General features: G+C 51.4%; 7 protein-coding genes across 7 annotated transcripts; all 7 read right to left on the reverse strand.

Moving 5' to 3' along the window:
- Positions 1 to 5,264: 5,264 nt before the first annotated feature.
- Positions 5,265 to 6,122, reverse strand: JKF63_04462 (uncharacterized protein; the record flags this gene model as incomplete). The annotated part of the gene is made up of 1 exon (XM_067900447.1): positions 5,265 to 6,122. The coding sequence occupies one exon, from the start codon at positions 6,120 to 6,122 to the stop codon at positions 5,265 to 5,267; it is 858 nt and encodes a 285-aa protein (XP_067757276.1).
- Positions 6,123 to 7,237: 1,115 nt separating this feature from the next.
- Positions 7,238 to 7,573, reverse strand: JKF63_04463 (uncharacterized protein; the record flags this gene model as incomplete). The annotated part of the gene is made up of 1 exon (XM_067900448.1): positions 7,238 to 7,573. The coding sequence occupies one exon, from the start codon at positions 7,571 to 7,573 to the stop codon at positions 7,238 to 7,240; it is 336 nt and encodes a 111-aa protein (XP_067757277.1).
- A 3,483-nt stretch (positions 7,574 to 11,056) lies between these two features.
- Positions 11,057 to 12,574, reverse strand: JKF63_04464 (uncharacterized protein; the record flags this gene model as incomplete). The annotated part of the gene is made up of 1 exon (XM_067900449.1): positions 11,057 to 12,574. The coding sequence occupies one exon, from the start codon at positions 12,572 to 12,574 to the stop codon at positions 11,057 to 11,059; it is 1,518 nt and encodes a 505-aa protein (XP_067757278.1).
- Positions 12,575 to 13,257: 683 nt separating this feature from the next.
- Positions 13,258 to 13,947, reverse strand: JKF63_04465 (uncharacterized protein; the record flags this gene model as incomplete). Its single annotated transcript, XM_067900450.1, has 1 exon — positions 13,258 to 13,947. One exon carries the CDS (start codon positions 13,945 to 13,947, stop codon positions 13,258 to 13,260), a length of 690 nt encoding a protein of 229 aa, XP_067757279.1.
- Positions 13,948 to 15,417: 1,470 nt separating this feature from the next.
- Positions 15,418 to 16,014, reverse strand: JKF63_04466 (uncharacterized protein; the record flags this gene model as incomplete). The annotated part of the gene is made up of 1 exon (XM_067900451.1): positions 15,418 to 16,014. One exon carries the CDS (start codon positions 16,012 to 16,014, stop codon positions 15,418 to 15,420), a length of 597 nt encoding a protein of 198 aa, XP_067757280.1.
- Positions 16,015 to 16,457: 443 nt separating this feature from the next.
- Positions 16,458 to 17,792, reverse strand: JKF63_04467 (uncharacterized protein; the record flags this gene model as incomplete). The annotated part of the gene is made up of 1 exon (XM_067900452.1): positions 16,458 to 17,792. One exon carries the CDS (start codon positions 17,790 to 17,792, stop codon positions 16,458 to 16,460), a length of 1,335 nt encoding a protein of 444 aa, XP_067757281.1.
- A 358-nt stretch (positions 17,793 to 18,150) lies between these two features.
- JKF63_04468 (uncharacterized protein) lies at positions 18,151 to 18,918 on the reverse strand (the record flags this gene model as incomplete). Its single annotated transcript, XM_067900453.1, has 1 exon — positions 18,151 to 18,918. One exon carries the CDS (start codon positions 18,916 to 18,918, stop codon positions 18,151 to 18,153), a length of 768 nt encoding a protein of 255 aa, XP_067757282.1.
- Positions 18,919 to 19,690: the final 772 nt, after the last annotated feature.

Consider the following 19,690-nt stretch of genomic DNA (forward strand, 5'->3'; position numbering starts at 1 on the left):
AAATTCTCTTTTGAATGACAGTGGTGGAACAAGGGGGAGGGGAAGGATCCACGTCTTGTTCTACGGAGACGCTGTCAATGCGTATAAAAGTAAGGCTGGAACACGCGTACAAGAAATACCTGCGCGAGGCTCCGTCACGGCAAAGGTGAGGGTGGGTGGGTGGGTGGGTGGGTGGATGGAGAGGGAAGTGCCACAGTTCCCAATGCCCACACACAAAAAATAAAACAGGGAGGGGAATAAACCAAAAACGAAAATGTGACAGACCAAAAGAGAGCACAAGGAGCGAAGAGTAGGAGGGGACAGTGGAAGATGATGCAGGAAACATTTCCCCGCACTTTTGACCGCAGACGCACACACACACGCGCACACCTTCCAAGGCGACGAGCTCGGCGCAGAGCACAACATTCAGCACGCCGGTACACGTGATGCACCAGGGAAGAAGAACAGCCCTGTTCCCGCATCTCCATCTCTTTTGTGTTTGTTTTCCCATACCAAGCTCCACCGACATCACAACGCTCGCTCCGTATCCGGGAATACCGTGACACCAACACAGTGCTTCTCTGACCCCGGCTCTTTTGCAAGCCCGCCCAGGCCTCTCCACAGAATTTAGAAACGAAACACTTATCATACGCCATGAAACACTGCACCACACGCCGTCAGAGTACGAATCGATTGTGTAACAAACTCGCTATTTTCACCTGCAACACGCGCACGTGCCGCATCCAAAGGTGTCCTAAGCTTGAATTCTCATCATGCACAGGCACGCAGCACCGCCCCCACAGGCACACACGCGGCTCGGACACAGAGCGCACCGGCTGGAAATCGGTGGTGCGCCCCTTGCCAAGCATGCCTAACACTCGTGCTCAATCCATGGTCGGGATTGTGGTCATAAGACCGTCGTAAGTGGGTCGTCGTCACAGCCGCACACACACACACAGCTACAGTCACAGTCACAGTCACCCCGCAAGAGAGATACAGCCACATAAGCCGCACACCACACGCCGTCAGAGTACGAATCGATTGTGTAACAAACTCGCTATTTTCACCTGCAACACGCGCACGTGCCGCATCCAAAGGTGTCCTAAGCTTGAATTCTCATCATGCACAGGCACGCAGCACCGCCCCCACAGGCACACACGCGGCTCGGACACAGAGCGCACCGGCTGGAAATCGGTGGTGCGCCCCTTGCCAAGCATGCCTAACACTCGTGCTCAATCCATGGTCGGGATTGTGGTCATAAGACCGTCGTAAGTGGGTCGTCGTCACAGCCGCACACACACACACACAGCCACAGTCACAGTCACCCCGCAAGAGAGATACAGCCACATAAGCCGCACACCACACGCCGTCAGAGTACGAATCGATTGTGTAACAAACTCGCTATTTTCACCTGCAACACGCGCACGTGCCGCATCCAAAGGTGTCCTAAGCTTGAATTCTCATCATGCACAGGCACGCAGCACCGCCCCCACAGGCACACACGCGGCTCGGACACAGAGCGCACCGGCTGGAAATCGGTGGTGCGCCCCTTGCCAAGCATGCCTAACACTCGTGCTCAATCCATGGTCGGGATTGTGGTCATAAGACCGTCGTAAGTGGGTCGTCGTCACAGCCGCACACACACACACAGCTACAGTCACAGTCACCCCGCAAGAGAGATACAGCCACATAAGCCGCACACCACACGCCGTCAGAGTACGAATCGATTGTGTAACAAACTCGCTATTTTCACCTGCAACACGCGCACGTGCCGCATCCAAAGGTGTCCTAAGCCTGAATTCTCATCATGCACAGGCACGCAGCACCGCCCCCACAGGCACACACGCGGCTCGGACACAGAGCGCACCGGCTGGAAATCGGTGGTGCGCCCCTTGCCAAGCATGCCTAACACTCGTGCTCAATCCATGGTCGGGATTGTGGTCATAAGACCGTCGTAAGTGGGTCGTCGTCACAGCCGCACACACACACACAGCTACAGTCACAGTCACCCCGCAAGAGAGATACAGCCACATAAGCCGCACACCACACGCCGTCAGAGTACGAATCGATTGTGTAACAAACTCGCTATTTTCACCTGCAACACGCGCACGTGCCGCATCCAAAGGTGTCCTAAGCTTGAATTCTCATCATGCACAGGCACGCAGCACCGCCCCCACAGACACACACGCGGCTCGGACACAGAGCGCACCGGCTGGAAATCGGTGGTGCGCCCCTTGCCAAGCATGCCTAACACTCGTGCTCAATCCATGGTCGGGATTGTGGTCATAAGACCGTCGTAAGTGGGTCGTCGTCACAGCCGCACACACACACACACAGCTACAGTCACAGTCACCCCGCAAGAGAGATACAGCCACATAAGCCGCACACCACACGCCGTCAGAGTACGAATCGATTGTGTAACAAACTCGCTATTTTCACCTGCAACACGCGCACGTGCCGCATCCAAAGGTGTCCTAAGCTTGAATTCTCATCATGCACAGGCACGCAGCACCGCCCCCACAGGCACACACGCGGCTCGGACACAGAGCGCACCGGCTGGAAATCGGTGGTGCGCCCCTTGCCAAGCATGCCTAACACTCGTGCTCAATCCATGGTCGGGATTGTGGTCATAAGACCGTCGTAAGTGGGTCGTCGTCACAGCCGCACACACACACACAGCTACAGTCACAGTCACCCCGCAAGAGAGATACAGCCACATAAGCCGCACACCACACGCCGTCAGAGTACGAATCGATTGTGTAACAAACTCGCTATTTTCACCTGCAACACGCGCACGTGCCGCATCCAAAGGTGTCCTAAGCTTGAATTCTCATCATGCACAGGCACGCAGCACCGCCCCCACAGGCACACACGCGGCTCGGACACAGAGCGCACCGGCTGGAAATCGGTGGTGCGCCCCTTGCCAAGCATGCCTAACACTCGTGCTCAATCCATGGTCGGGATTGTGGTCATAAGACCGTCGTAAGTGGGTCGTCGTCACAGCCGCACACACACACACAGCTACAGTCACAGTCACCCCGCAAGAGAGATACAGCCACATAAGCCGCACACCACACGCCGTCAGAGTACGAATCGATTGTGTAACAAACTCGCTATTTTCACCTGCAACACGCGCACGTGCCGCATCCAAAGGTGTCCTAAGCTTGAATTCTCATCATGCACAGGCACGCAGCACCGCCCCCACAGACACACACGCGGCTCGGACACAGAGCGCACCGGCTGGAAATCGGTGGTGCGCCCCTTGCCAAGCATGCCTAACACTCGTGCTCAATCCATGGTCGGGATTGTGGTCATAAGACCGTCGTAAGTGGGTCGTCGTCACAGCCGCACACACACACACACAGCTACAGTCACAGTCACCCCGCAAGAGAGATACAGCCACATAAGCCGCACACCACACGCCGTCAGAGTACGAATCGATTGTGTAACAAACTCGCTATTTTCACCTGCAACACGCGCACGTGCCGCATCCAAAGGTGTCCTAAGCTTGAATTCTCATCATGCACAGGCACGCAGCACCGCCCCCACAGGCACACACGCGGCTCGGACACAGAGCGCACCGGCTGGAAATCGGTGGTGCGCCCCTTGCCAAGCATGCCCAACACTCGCGGTTTACCGTTCGCTTGGAGAGACGCTGTCATGGCGGAGAGGAGAATCAGAGAGAAAAGTTGCTGGACAAAGATAAGTTGGGGTAAGATGCGACGGATAGCTATGTTGGTGGTGGTGGTGGTGGGCACCAGGTGAGGTTTGAAGCGTGCGGGTACCCTGTCATGGGAGGGGGGGGGCAACATGTAGTCGGAGCCAAAAGACGAATTCCCGTATTTTCTTGTCTGAGTTTTTTGGTGGCTACTGTGAAGCCAGCGGTTAGTCAGTGAGCAGCTGTGAAAGAAGTCTGGTCTACAGACGGCATGGGGAAGGAGAATGGTATATATATATATATATGGTTTGCTGGCGGGCTTGAAGTGTCCTCGCAGGATGTCTGTGCGCCCGGAAAGTAGTCCGGTCTGTGACAAGACTCTACGCGGAAGATGGAGTGAGGGTGCTCTCAGAATGCAGCCCCCAGCTGATGAGACGAGTTCTGGCCTGTGCGAGCGTCTTTCACAGTGTTTTTGGTGGTTGCCGTTGCTTAGTTACCGTCTGATGTCCGTATGTCCAAGTCTTGGAAGAGAGAGTGGGGATGCACAAGAGCAGAAACTCTTTTTTTCCTGGAGATGAAGAGGGTGTGGAGTGATAAGAAACAAGAGGAGGAGAAAAAAAAATAGAGGGGCGAGGGTGCAGGAAGACGACGCCGTCCTACCACCCTATCTGTGCGCATGCCGACAGCCAAGGACGCAGGGTAGCTCCTTGACGCCCTTGTTTTCATCTACGCATCTGTTTACACATGCAAATGGACACCCAAGAAGACCTTCGAAGCATCAGGAACAACAGAACTGCTGAGCAAAATTCGCAAATGTAAAATGCCACAGGCGATAATGAATGAGAGAAACTTCTCTCAGTAAGAAAGAGGAGAGGCGGGGTGGCGTGGGTGTCGCAGTAAATAAAAGGCGAATAAAGAACGCCGCCCAGTAGACGGTACACACACACCCCTTCACACCCACGGCATGTATCGATATATGCGAAAGGATGCCGTCATTGTCGATATTCTCTATTTTTCCCCCACTCCTTGTTTGTTCTTCGGGTGCACTCCGTGGGGAATTGACGAAAAAAAAAGGAATGGGGAGAAAAAGACAGAGAGAGAGAGGGAGGGGGCACAGTAGGACCCCTTCTCGAGAAACGCTTACAGACAATGGAGGGGGGGGGGCCTACTGGAACTCAACTATGGCTCGTTTTTTAGAAGAGAGATGGTGGCCATGCAAGACTTGTTTTTGTGTTCCAACGCCCAAGAAACATAATCGGCTAGACTTGTATCAACTTCGTTGTATGGGGGGGGGGGGAGTGCACGGGTACAAGGAAGCCGGATGTGGAAGCGAGCCATACCATCGCTTTAGCGTTGCAATAGAGAGTTGAATCCCCCGCGCTCCTCACCGCCTCTGTGCTCTCACTCCCCCCTCGCTGTCAAAGTCAACAACGGAGAATGTCAGCTCTGGAAGAGGAGGTCCCGGAGGATCAAGGACCGAGGAAATACCCAAAAAAGGGGGGTATCCAGGCTAAACACACACACACACACACACACACACACAATTCGAGAGGCCTCTGTTGTATGGGTGTACCCCATGTGACCTTTACAGAAAGGCTATTCAAAACCTTTTTTTCCACTTGTCTGATTAGACCTCACCCCGTACATTTTGAAGGGCCAGGTACATGATCGATGCGCACATGGCCCCGACTCCCTCAGAGGCCCAGTAAACCCATAAAGATGCCATTGGTGTGCACGCGGACCCGCTGAAGGAGAAGCAGCATCGCAGCACTATGAGAGGGGTAGCCACGGCAGGGTTCAAAGCACCGCCGCTAATCGGGGCACACGTCAGGCCTGCACACAACACCGCGAAGCCAATGGCAAAGCCATAAAAGTTGTTTTTTCGCTGTCGACTGATCGTGCTATGCAAGACAACCGAACAGAGGACAAACGTGAACACACTTTCGGCGAGGAATCCACGCAGCATCCTCTCGAAGCTCAGCCCCATGTTTGGCACTGGAAATTCCCGGCCGTTGATCAACATGCAGTAGAACACAGCCACTGTGCCACCCGCCATCTGCGCCACTACGTATGAGACGAGTCGGCGCTTGTTGAAGGCAGCGGATTCCTCGCTAGAGGACGCAGCCAGCCAAACGGAGATGGTCACCATCGGGTTCATGTGGCCGCCACTGAGGTAGCTGAAGGAGAAGACCAGAGACATGAGCAGAAAACCAATGCTGATTGGTGCCATCTCCGGGTTCTGGATAATGCTGAGAGGCACAGTAAGCACCAGTAGAAAGGTCCCGATAAACTCAACCACGGCTGCAGACATAAGAGCATCCAAGTGCAAGCTTTGCAAGCAGGAGAACTTTCTGATGACGGTGTTGGTGTTCACAACTGGAGCTGGCGCAGCAGCTGCGCCTGTCGCCCTGAGAGCTGTCGCACTCTGCACATTTCCAGTCGATACCGGCGGTTCTACTTCACTCTTGCTGTTCGTAGTGCGCATCTCGCCTGTCTTCAAAACTCTTTCCGTATCTCCTTCACTGGTGGTGTCGTGCAAAAACGGATGCAACGCTACAGGAGGGGGAAGGGGAGGGGGAGGTGCAGCTGACACACACACACACACAGAAGACAAAATAGTCCGCAGGAGAGAGAGAAACAAACGGACCGCCGCCCTCTTCGCGTCTGCGTGTGTGTGCGAAGAGACGGGGACAAGCAAACGAGTAGTGGAACGACAAGGTAAAGAACACGGAATAAAAGACTTGACGATCAAATGTAATCAAAAAATAAAGGAGTGTCGATGCGGTTGGATGGATAAGAGAGGGAAACCTTCGGTGTACGAGAGTATCCGCATGTATTCATGTATGCTTGTAAGTGTGTGGTGGGTTCGATTAGAAGTGTCGAGAGACAAGGAAAAGCGATTGTGCGCCCGCAGCACACCTGAGATGTGCCGAGTGAAATGGTTTAAAATTGTGAACGGATAGGGGCAAGGAAAAAAAAAAGGAGGCGAGGAGTGAGAAAGAGTAGAAGAGCGGAGAAGAAATAGAGGCAACACATCGACGGGAGACCCCAACGTGACCAACGAAGAGGAGGAGGGAAAACACACTCAGCGGGAATCACCACTGCATTTCATTAAAAACGCCAGAAAAGACTGCGATGGGTGTGAGCTGCATGCCCCATCACGAGCAGGTACGCCTTCAGTGCCACCACAAGGCGACTGCGCCAAAAGAGTCTCCTCCGTTTTGCACACCTCAGCACAGCAGCACACACAAACAGCCTCACAGGAAAAAAAAAGTGGACTGGATGAGGCTCACGTATCTTTGAGGAAGGGAAGGGAGTTGTCTGTTGTTGTTGTACCCCTGGTTTACATCAAGATGGTCAAAGTCCCTCGGCTCCACTGCGTCAGACACACACGAGAAGACGGCGAGATAATCCAGAAAAAAATGCAGTAAGAGCAACGAGATCCAAAGACACTGGACACGCACGCACGGGCGTGCGTGCAGAAAGAAGGTGTTCTTTTTCCCAGTCGGAGACAGAACCCATCACCCAAGTGTTTTTCTGCGCTAGCCTGGCGCCCACAATTCGAGAGTGGCAGCACCGCGGCGAGCGATGAGAGCCTGTTTAGACTACATCAAGCAGTGTCACCTCAAACACAATGGTCGCATTAGGGGGAATCAGCCCCGGAAACCCGATGTCGCCGTAGGCGAGTGACGGCGGCATCGTCAGCTTGCTACGCTCACCCTTCGACATCTGGACAATCCCCGCGTCCCAGCCCTTGATTACCTCACCGCACCCCACGCGGAAGACAAACGGCACATTGCGTTCCAGCGTCGAGTCAAACCTGCTCCCATCCTCCAGATAGCCAATATAGTGTAGCGTCACAACACTGCCAGTGTGAGGGATTGTCTTGCCATCACCCTCAATGATCTTATCCATCACCACTCCGTCACTGGGCATTGTACGTCCGTGTATATGTGCGTGTGTAGTCAGATATGTGTAGGGTTGTCTCGGTTGAAATCGTTGATGTGCAGCTGCGGGAGGACAAAAAAAAAACTGGAAGGCGATTTGGCCAGCAATTGCCTGTCTCTGTTGTTTTGGTTTCTCGTTGTTTTCCAACGGACGAGAGTTGCGAGCGGCGCGAAGGGGAGGCGAGGAGGAGGAGGACGAGGGGGGGGCAGTTAACAGGCCAACGAAGGAAGCGGAGAGAAAAAAAACGTTGTGAAGGTTTTATATAGAGGGAGGGAGGGAAGGAGAGGGGGGGAGAAGAGAGAAGCAGTCCCCAGTGTACAGATTTATATATATATATATATACAAGAGGCAACGGGGAATCGTGCATCAATATCGCGCACCCGTATGCATTACAGCATACAAACATGCGCAGCTGATTAGCCCGGTGTATGTGTGTGAGTGCAGGGAGGAGAGGGGGGGGCAGGAAAAAAACTTTTTTCCTCCCTCCCAGCTGCCGGGCAAAGCACCTTGAGGTGTCCAAAAAAAAGTACATCTCTTCTCGCACACGTCCCTCCCCCATCCTACAGGAAAGAGGGACTCTGCATGCATAGGTATCTCCACACTCCTTCCCTTCTGTACAGTTGTTTCGATTGTCACATGTCACCCAAAAAGTAATTTAAATAGTAATAACCGCTTAGACCAACTGAAAAAAAAAAACACTGAGATGATGACAACCGAACAGGTGAGTCTACATTGCTTCGACTTCTCCCCTGTGTTCTTCCCTCCTCTCGTCCTCCGTTTTTTTCACCATCACTGCCTTCCTCCTTTTTGTTCTTCGTGGTGTGACCAGGAATGAGGCACAGACCTGTTTTCCAGTCGAAAGAAAACAAGGCAACCCCCTCCCCCTACACACACACACACACACACCCTTGAAGAAAAGGGGAGAGGAGGAGGGGGGGGGGGAACAACGAGCACGGATATAAAAATAAATTTTTTTTTTGGAGTGTGCGGTTGAAGGGAATTAAAGAGAGGGAAGAAAGTATTTCTCTACCACACTCCTTTGATAACTTACAAACGGAAGCACCACAAAAGGTAATAATAATCAAAAAAACAAGAGGGGAAAAGAGGAGAATGGGGTTGGGGACGAGAGGAAGGGAACCAGACAATAAAAACTCGGGGGAAAAGGTGTGGGGGGTTGTGAAAAAAAAAAAGAAAAATGGGGTTTTTTCTTAGCCAAAGGCAGAAAAAACGAAACCATATCGAATCCATGGAAAAGAAGACCGGAAGAGACTAACGAGGGGTGGGGGAAAATAGAAAACGCGAACCGCACAACACACAAAGGAGAGGGGGGGAGAGAGACAAGAGAGAAAGAGACAAGATATGCACACAAAAAAAGAAGGGGAAGGGTCCAGGGGGATATGGGGAGGAGGGGCGCCTTCATCGCAAAGCCCTCACCACGAACATCAGAGCGCGCGCGTGTGTATGTGTGTGTGTGTGTGTTTATTCGTGCGGAATGCAGAAAGAGGAAAGGGACAACTCCTTCGAGTAGGAGGGGGAAAAGGCATCGTGATGCCGTTTCTTGTAAAAAAATCCAGTCCCAATAGGAAACGAGAAAGGGGACAAGGACAGTGTACAAGATGAAAAACAGAAAAATACACTAGAAGGGAGGCGAAAGAAGAGAGAGGGCAAAAACACGCATACACTCACTCGAGACACACACAGGCATACCCTTTATGCTCGAACACAAACCAACGCGTAAAAAGCAATAGATACAATCATGTCGTCCCTCTTCTGTTCCTTCAAGGTTATATGTCTGCGTGCACGTGCGGTATGCACGTGTCTTAGCTCCTGTTATCTGTTACGAGAAGTAAAGACAAAAAACTGGTGCTATGCAGAAAAAGGAATGTAAGAAGGGAGAGAACGAAAATCAGTGTGGGATGGAGAGGATGGTCTGGGTGGGGAAGCATGTGAGATATCTTTCATGTACACGTCGATGCGCACGCCTTGCCTTTAGCGCTGATATACAAACACAGAGACAAAAAAAAACTCGCAGCACTCCTTACGCATGTCGATAGTGACACTTGTGAGCCAGCGGGCACTGTGTATCACACAAACACCACCCCAACTTCCCTCCACTGACTCTTGAAATTATATTTATGGAAATGTGCACACACACACACAGACAAATGTCCACACGTGCCAATAATGCACGGATAGTGCATGGCGATACACAGTCTGCTCTAGTTTCCAGCGTCACTGGACCATGTCATTTTTTCTAGCATCTTGTCCTCGTTGTTTCCTCCCTTTCTTCCCTGTTCTCGGCCTCCCGTGGCGCTCTTTGATTGGTCACGTTGTGCAGTCCTTAATACGTTTCCTCGAATCGAGCACACACAGCACATCGTTTGACGAGAAAAGGGGGTAGGGGGAAAGAAAAAAAACAGACAGATATGGTGAAGAGAAAGTAGCCAAGAACGACAAGTCTACCAAAACATGGCATATGTACGATTGCCCACGCTACCCAAACATACATACTGACGCAAGACTTTAGTATACATGTGTGTCGTACAACTCAAGTGGGCGTCAATAGTTCAATACAAAAATGAAGATGCTGTTCTCGTGCATTTTTGTTTTGATAGAAGTCCCCCCCCTCGGTGCGTGTCTAAGTGACGATGCTCGATTTCTACAGCTAGTGACTTCCTTGACGACATTTATAGAGTATCAAAGATGGCAAGAAAAAAAAAAGCTGGGGGGAAAAAGAGAGCGATTGAAGACACGCTAAAAAGGGGGGAGGGAAGTAAAGTGACGCATACACAGATCCTTTGAATACCCCATTCGTGTATACCTGAAAATAAAAAAGTGTGCATACATACATATATATATATATAAGGTGAGTGAGTGAGTGAGTGAGTGTCCTTGTGGTATAACTGCGCTGAAAAAAAAAGACCGAAAGTAAAAGTGCGGAAAAGGGGGGGAAACAACCAAAAAAAAAAGGAGGGAAAGGAAAGTGACAGAAAATGTCGAAGATAGATTTGCCTTCAGAGTTGTGTACACACACACACAGAGAGACAGACAGACAGACACACACACACAGGGGTGGAGAACACAAAAAAAAAAAAGAGAGGCATATCAAAGAGTATGGTAAAGGCACTAGACAAGAAGAGTTCAGAAAAAAAAAAGAGTGACGGGTGAAAAACAGAAGAGGTCGATTATTCGATCAAAAAAAAAGACAAAAAAAAACAGAGGTGTCAATAGAAGATAGATACCGTGGCCGATGAAGATGCTATTGATGTAGCCGCGGAAAGGTGAGGAAGCAGAAGAAGAGGGAGGACCTGTGCTGGTCACTGTATTTGTGTACACAAGCCTCGCTGGTTTCCGTGCGCTTGTGTGCAGCGTGAACACCTAACTGTTCCTTCATCTTTTGCTCGATCCTCGTTTAGTTTTTGGTGCTTAGACTGAAAATGTGTCAGAGCATGCGCATACATGGCCCTCCCGCTACCAAACGAAAACTGTGTACGGGTTCAGGCGGTACACACCAGGGCGCACAAAGTCCAGGCCAGGAACACTGCACGGAATCAAAACCGACACGGCGTTGTAGCTGTGAAACTGGGCTGTGGTATCCACCTTGGCGGAGTGTATTTCCTTCGGGAACGGGTATGGGGGAAGGGAAGTACACGTCGGGTGGTAGCTCGAACCAGAGCGGCTCGATTGGGTCACGGGAGAGTACGGAAAAGCGGTAGCGCCGCGCACCGTGTCCCCGTGAGCTTCACCTGTCTGATCCCCATCTTTGCTCTTGGTGCTGTTCGCTTGCGACCCAGAAGGTGCCACATAAGCCGGGACCGATGGGGTCTCCACGACAATGGGCCCACGTGGCATGTGCTTTGGATGTGCACTGCCGCCGTACCGCATCGAAACCTCCGACTGCAGCGCTTTATCACGGCCCTTTGGCACCAACCACACACCCTCAACACCGTTCACAGAGTCGAAGAAGAGACGATGGTCCGCATCGAGCATCCGCTTCACAGAAGCCTCGTCGCTGATGGTAGCCCATGCACAACCCTTGCCACGCTGCGTATGGGTGTTGCGGCGGTTCTCCACTGAAATCAGCGCTCCAGTCGGCGCGTTGAAGACGGTGTTCACCAGCCAACGCACCATAGGCACCGTGCCGTTGCGGCGCAGCTGACCGAGAAAGAGACGCTGACCGCTCTGGGGGCGAGGCTGCTGGCAGCGGTTGTTGCCGCACACGGATCCCTTTGCGTTAAAAAGACCGCAGTGTGAACACGACCACGGGTTCTGGTGCTGCGGGGTCAGGTCTGCCTCCGCCCCCATATCCTCATTGTCGAGATCATCCAGGCAGGGGATAAAAATAGCTGGCACCTTGCTCTGCGGCATGCGGGCAACCGTGACGCGCGGCAACGACTGGCGGAAATGGAAACGGCTCACGCCGCGCACCTGCATCGCGACCCTCCACGAGAGGAAACTGAAGATGTTCTCCCAGACATCCTCGTTTTGAATGAAGTGTGTCTTGGTGCAAAGCGGCGTCGTGGCCTGCGAAGCGAAGAGGGCAACAGAGACCTCCTCCTCGTCGTCATCAAAGTCCTCCTCGACATCCGAGTCTCTGCCAGAGAGAGATATACCCTGGGACACGTCTGTGAATGGAACATGCTTGTCAGACGACGCAGAGGAGTAGTACGAGGAGGAAGAGGAATGGTTCTCGTTCTTTAGTGACGGACGTCCGCCGAAGCTCTGTGAATCAGCCACCAGCTCGGTGCTCAATACGCTGTCCTGAATGTTGACCATGCCGGTAACTGTCTGGGCGGCGAGAATCAGCATCACAAGACTGATCTCCTGGTTTAGCATGCGCTTGCTGGAGCGCTGCGGCTGCACACAAGCACGCGCACTCACCACTGGTAATGCATCCGCGTTAATGCACGACGAGCCACGACGAATGACGGTGCCAAGTGGATCCTCCATAACCACCTCATTGGCCTTCTTCGTTGTCTTTTTCAGCATTTTTTCTTCCTCAGCGAGCGTTGGGTGTGGAGCGCTGAAGAGTCCGGAAATAAGCAAATAGACAGCGGGCTAACAGCTGCAAATCGTGTATGGGTGTGTATGTGTCTGTGCTTTTTTTTTTACGGGGGAGGGGGGGAGAGGGAAAGGGGGTGGCGGCTTCTTTTCTTCTCCCCGGGAGGAAAAAAAAGATTTCTTGCCTAGGGACAGCAGTCGGTCGAGGAACGTAAGGAACTGAAAGACACAGAAAGAGTGAATAGTGGAGGGAATAAAAAGAGGAAAAAACTGAGGCAGAGAGACAAGCGATAGCGCCGATATGCAAACGCCCAGGAAACAGCGAGAGGACAGAAGTACATAGAGGGGGTGGGAAGAGTGAGAATAACGAAAGCTGCACATGCCTTGGGTTGAAACAAAAATTTCTCAAGTACAAAGCGCGAAAATACGCGCCTATGAGTAGAGTCGCATGCAATATGCTCTATTTTTGAAAACAGCGAAGCCTAGCAATTCTCTTTTCCTGCGATCTGAACCCAGAGATTAAACACCGCTTTTTCTTTCAACGGTCCTCGTTGTGAACAAGATCAGCACACGCTTGCGCAAGTACCTCAATAGCTACTCACACACACACACACACACACACACCAAACAAGGGGTCTTCTGGGTTGCGGCTATCCCCACTATCCTTGGCGTCAGTAACGCGGTTGAATCAAGTCTAGAACTTCCTTGCCGGGCATCGCATGCTGCGCGCGTTCGCCCTGTAGGGCTTCTTGCGTCTCGTCTGCCATGTAGCCGCCACTCTGCCCACAGTCAGAGATCCATGCACGACTTACAGGTGTCCCACAGCGCGAACCACATACCTTCGCTACCTGGTTGATGATCTCCCAGCCCTCCAAGACCTGCCCCACAACAACAAACTTTCCATCGAGCTGCTCGTTGCGCCCTAAATTAAAAAAAAACTGAGACCCGTTTTGGTTCGGCCCACTGTGCGCCATGCCGACAGTGCCGGGCAAGTGCTTCCCTGCCTTTCCCCCAAAAGACTCATCTGGAAACGGATACCCAAAGACGCTAACATTGCTGCGGCCGTCCTTGGTGAGGATGTCGCCGCCTTGCATAACAAACCCTGGAATAATGCGATGAAACGGGATTCCCTTGTAGTACAATGGGCACTGAGCATACCCACGCTCGCCAGTGCAGAGTGAGCGGAAGTTCTCGCTCGTTTTCGGCACAATGTCCCTAAACAGCTCCACTGACACGCGCCCGAGAACGTCACCCTCGGCGGTGATGTCTAGGTAGACCACAGGGTTGGTCGCCACGGGGGTGTACGGCATATAGAGCGCCACACGATTCGGCTGAAGCGCCACACGAGAAAGGCGCCACATGTTTCAAGTTTGCCCTTTGTTTCCTATGTCGAGTGTGCCCACACCACAGAGAAAAAAAAAACACAAAGGGGGGTTAGCAGGGCTTGCCTGCCAAAATGGAATGTGACGGGAAATGTGACGCGTCGTCAGGCTTAGACGAGGCACCACTTCTCCCATTTCATGAACAGAAAACGGCGTAAAGCCAAGGACAAACGAGCAAGAGGAGAAAAAAAAGGCAGGGCATCATAACAGTGGGAAGAAGTGGGTCAAACAGAGTATTGCCTGGATATAAGCGACTAGTTCGCAGAGGAATTAGCCACGTCTTACCAAACACCCAGTGGGGGTAACCCTCATCAACATTCTGATTCATCTCACCAGCGTGAAAACAGAACAGGAATACCAGCTTCTTTCCTCCTGTTTGCGCACTCCCCGGCCGAAACTGCGGTGTCGTCAGAAGCACGGCATTTAACGGGAAATTTTTAAAAGGAGTTGTCTGAAACAAATGGCAGCGCGCAAGGGGGGGAGAAGTCCGTTATTCTTTTTTGTTGTTTTCTTCTGTGTATGTGTCCTCTCTTCGTGCTACCGTCGTAAGCGCCTTCATTCAAGGGTGCGCGTGTGTTCCGAAAGAGGAAGGGTAAAAGTGATACAAAGTACCTCGGTTATTTCCTCCGCCTTGAGAACTCACCATGAAAAAAAAAAACTATAAAACACATAGATCGTACAGGAAAACGAAAGAGGAGGAGGAGGAGGACTAAAATAATAGACAGACAGACAAACACCAACTCACCCAATCGCTCTTTCTTCCCCCTTCTCTTTGGTGTTGTGGCCGCGGTGCTTCTGTTGCTGTGTCCTTTTTGTTCGAAGAAGAGACTGAAACGCACATCTCCATCTTTGTGGAAGGGTAAAACAAAAAAGAGTCAAGATACAGTGAGGAGGTGACGGGGGAAAACAAGAAAAGAGGAGTCGACCAATCAAAACGATGAGTAAATGACCGCTGGGAGCAGAACTTTTGTATGCGTGCGTCTCAGCCCCCTCCCCCACTCATTTCTTTGAATTATCGCAGAACAACTGTAGTCCAAATCCCCATCGACAACACAACTAGAAAAACGGGAAGGGGGTATGAAAAATATATATATTTGATTTTTTTACATTTCTCCACACGACGACGACTGAAATGCGAGTGGATCCGGTGCTTCTAGCGTGTCTGGCTGATGATGTCTTTCGGAAGCTGGTCTACCAACTTTTAGTGCCGCATCTAATACTGACAGCGGTCATGTGTCACAGCCACTTTACTCAGTGCCCTGAAGCGTTGATATTGCTATGAAGCGTGTCTGATCCCCGGAAAACACACACACAAAAAAACCTCAAAAGTACAACGAAACACATGCTCCTCCTCGAATGAACTCACACCAGGGCGTTTGGTGGTGGCGCTTCGAGCTCGTTCGCGTCAGCGCACACTGCGAGCATGTACCGATTGATAAGGAAACAGCTTTAGCAGCAAGCGGAGGCTTTCTTCTTCTTTGCTTGTAAATTGCCTTCTCCCCTTGCGGCAGAGGCGCCATTCGCTTTTGCCCTCTCGGCTTCGGCGGCCTCCCTCTGACGACGCTCGTACTCCGCTTTCTCCAGCCTGCGGCGCTCCGCAAGGCAGTGCACACCCTCGTCGCCGTAAAGAGAGCGCATGAAGGACTCGGCGGTGATAGCGCCCTTGTTGTCAGTGTCTAGGGTGACAAAGAGAGCCTCCACCTCCTCGTCGAGCAAGACAGCTTCCTTCGAGGTAGTCTTCTTGATTAACTCCTCGAGCGACCCGCGTGAGATAACACCAGAGGGGGCGACCACAACGAGACACTTCGCCATGTCCTCAGCGGTCATGAGCGATGACACATTCTTTTCGCAGAAATCAGCAAACTCGCCGGCAGTCATCTGTCCTGTATACGCGGTATGGTTCACCGCCTCGCCAATCACGGGTGATGGTAAGCAGTAGCCAGCCTCGAGAGCTGCAACCGCAATCTTCTGGCGAGGCAGCACCTCTGTGCCATCCTCTCGGGAGATGCGGTGCTTCTGGAAAGCTTCCGTAGTTGTGATCGGCATTCTTTGGGGGGAGGAATAAAAAGATGCAGGAATGTAAAAACTAAATGATGTTCCGAGATGCGAACCTTTCTCTTTTTTTTCTCTTCTTCTGATGTAAACTCTGGTCGTTATGTGGTACGCCGCGATAGCAATAAAAAGTGGGTGGCAGACAGAGCGGATCGAAATTCATAATTAGGCATCACCCTGTGAGATCTAACAGCAGTGTCCTATCAGTGATATCCTTTGGATACGAAAAAATAGCAGTAAGAGAACAGCTACAAGGGCTTAGATGGCAACACGGCAACGATATTTGCTTCACCTCTACTCAAATAGATAGCAAGGTGGTGAGTGGGAGACTAAAGCGTTACTGGGCCTTCGAATGGAATTCATATGGCACGCTAGGCTTTCCTCAGCTTGATTCAGCTCGTTTTGGGTAAGCGGTGCTCACTGATTGCACAAAAAAGTTAGAGAGGCTCCACTGAGCGAGAAGTCGAAATGTGACCACCAAAATCACCAACACGTCTGAAAACGGACCCCATTTCGTTCGACGAGGGATTCATTTTACTGGGATACAACTTGTTCTTGAAAACAGCCCAGTCAAACTCGTTGTCGAAAGACCGCCCGCTCCCATGCAGGAGAGCCCGCGCCTGCTGCCCCTTTGAACGCACCAAGCTGGTGCCTAAAGGAAGTGACGAAGAGACAAGGTCGCTGCGTGCTAGCTTTTCTCGGATTAGTTTCAGGTCAGTATTGTTAGGAAACGCTTCGAGACCCCTCTCAACTATTCGGCTAGCACGCTCGAAATCATCCTGATAAGCAGTTGCGGTTGCCCACAAAACATATCCACGGCCACTGCCTTTTCTACTTGGGTCCGCCTGAGGTTCCAAGAGAGCAGCTTGCCTTCCGTGAAACTCTGCTTCTTTGTAACGCCCGCTAAGAACAGCGGCCGCTGATGCATTGGAATGAACAACAGCATCTATATCGTCATCGTGAGAAAAGCTCAACGAGCTAGAAAGAAGAGAAAAGGCGCTGTCGTAATCTTCTTTCAAAACGCACCCTTCCGAAAAGGTTGTGAGCAGTCGAATCAGCTTTTTTTCGTCGTCAGAAGTGCTAGAATTTGGCGAAGCATATGAACCCACGGCTTTGCCGACCGGCATAGGTATCTGCCCCCGTAAATCCTCACTTTCGTGGGAGCTGTTGATACTGCTGGGAAGTGTCCGCAGTTCCTCCAAAGAAGAGCGCGCCAGTCGCCTGTGAGGCGTGCTGCCAGACTCCCTTAGTGACTCCTTGTATTCGAATAAGTCGTCCTTCAACCGCTCACGTAAGAGAGCTGACCCGAGCGCCGCGCGAATCGCAAGAGAAGGTACGCGAACATTCAGTTGATTTTCGAATTTAGTCAAGGGGGCCGCAAAGCTTGAGACTCCACTTTCGATGCTTCGGTATCCACGTGTGTTTGCTCTGTGGGGAACTTCTTCGAGGCATTTGAGAAGATCGGATGTCGCATCTTTTAGTTCCTCGTAAGGATTCTTGACGAAGCATTGTAGCCATTCTTCGACTTCGATGGGGACATGCTGTTGTTGGTACTCAGCTAAGAACTCGGAAAGGCGAAATGGTCGCTCGATTCCGGTAGGAAAGCACCCTAGTGTCCACCAGTACTTCATCAAGTAAGGTCCGGGTCCATGAGGACCTGCAAAACGATAAAGGTACGTGGTGGGATTCATGGACATGTGTTTCTGATGCTTGGAGCCAGGGGCCCAGCTACCACGCTGGTAGCTCAGCACCACACACTGTCGGCGTAGCATCCCTCTCTGCGCTGAGTGACTGCGCGCGTAAAAGAAAAAATAGATAATGTGGGAAAAGAGTTGCAGCAAAGCAGAAAGTTCGAATAAAAGCGACTATGTCCTCTCACAAGCTTCACGAGCGTTGACTGCAGCACGCTCTCAATTAAGCGTAAAAAAGTGTCCACGGCCTCGAGCTAAACTAACGCCGTGAAGTAGCGGGAAAATATGCAGGTACGCACTGAGTACGCTCCTTATGCCTCTCGGTGCAGAATAATCAGCAAGATGCACTTCACAGGTGACCATCCATTGTGAAAGACCCCCAAAAAAAAATCACTTCGATAAATAGAGAGTGCTCTAAGGAATTTTTTTAAGCACTTCCCTAATCAGAGAACCTCCGCAGCAGTCGTAGCCAGTTGATATACTCTTTCTGTTCAAAAAAAAATGCTTGGGCCATAACAAACTCGGCAAAGGCATCGTTCACGCCACGCTCATCTAAGTAGTCAAGAATTTCGTCGGAGAGGTCATCATCCACTTCAGTGAGCATCGGTCCTCCGTATTTAGACATACGCCGGTGGTGTGCGCCACGAGCGGATCCTTGTCCGACTTTTTTTACCGAGGCAACACCATTTCCGCCGTAGGATGTCTTTGCATTATCGAATGCCTCATCTGAAGGGTGTATTATAAGTGCGTCCATTACAAGCTCTAGGTCAATGGAAGTGAGACTGAACTCGAGGCCTCCTGCTGGATACCTTTTCTTGCGCATAAACAATCCAAAGTTGAGGTACTCTTGCTCCTCACGCTCGCCGTTGTCCATCCGATAAGTTCCCTCATACCGCTTCGTTTCCATCAGTGTGATTACGTGTAACTCCTCCATTCCGCAATCACGTATTTCAACATTTTTGAATAACTCGAAACGGTTGGAACCAGATTCGTGTTGCAGCCTCCACCCGACTGGAAGAAGCGGCTGAGGTGGAAGAAAATCGCGAATCCCCTCCTCACGTTCTTCACGTACTGTCAGCTGATATAGTTTTCTATGACGCCTTGGCGCACTCCGTTGCGGAGGCTCGGTTGTACTAGCGGCAACACGACGATAGGAGACACCAACAGCAACTCGAAACCCTGATGTCAAGGTGCACCGGCGCAGCATTTTCCTGTGCCGCAGTAAGCTCTAATATCTATGTAAATGTTCGGTGGATATCAGATTCTGAGGATTCAGGGAGGGGAAAAAATTGCATTAGCGCTTTTTTGATCGTCTCTGGTACCTTAGATGTCAGGAAAAAATAGAAGCACAAGAAGCTCTGTGATGAAAGATGAGCCTTTCTGGCCCACCAGTCCACTTTCCCCGAAAATGAGCGACCACAGGCTCAACCCTCTGGCGCTCTTAGGTTATGGAGTGAGCACTCTTATACACTCATGATAGGAAACCCGCGGCCCTCGATTTTCTGGAAGGCATGATGCTGTTCGTTTTATTCGCTATTCATGTGGCCTTATCCGTCTTTTAAAGCTTGACGTCAACACATTCCAGTTCTACCGTGGAGAGATCCGTTCTGGAATAGCGCAATTCCAGAATCTCCGAATCAGTTTGTCACCAAGGACCTTCAAGCAGATGGTGAAAAAAAATGGTGTATTTATTGTATCAACGCCAAACAAAAAGCATAAGGCCGGCTCTCCTTATAACTCTGCATTCCCAGAAAAAAAAAAGAAGTTCCAAATGCTCTCCCCGATAGCAAGGGACGCCTCAGTTTGGTATCGGGGTCCGGCATCCCACCCTGTGGCAAAGCCCCTTTCAAGCAATGGGAGCCAAGGCGGCCCCCGACGCCGGCAACCAGCCCAGGAATAGCAATACATCCCATATACCCTAAGCAGTGAATGCATCTACCCCACCCCTCTGGGGGGCCAAGGCAAAGACAACCCGACGG

Source organism: Porcisia hertigi, chromosome 22 (assembly GCF_017918235.1).
Source record: "Porcisia hertigi strain C119 chromosome 22, whole genome shotgun sequence".
Taxonomy (NCBI): Eukaryota; Euglenozoa; class Kinetoplastea; order Trypanosomatida; family Trypanosomatidae; genus Porcisia; species Porcisia hertigi.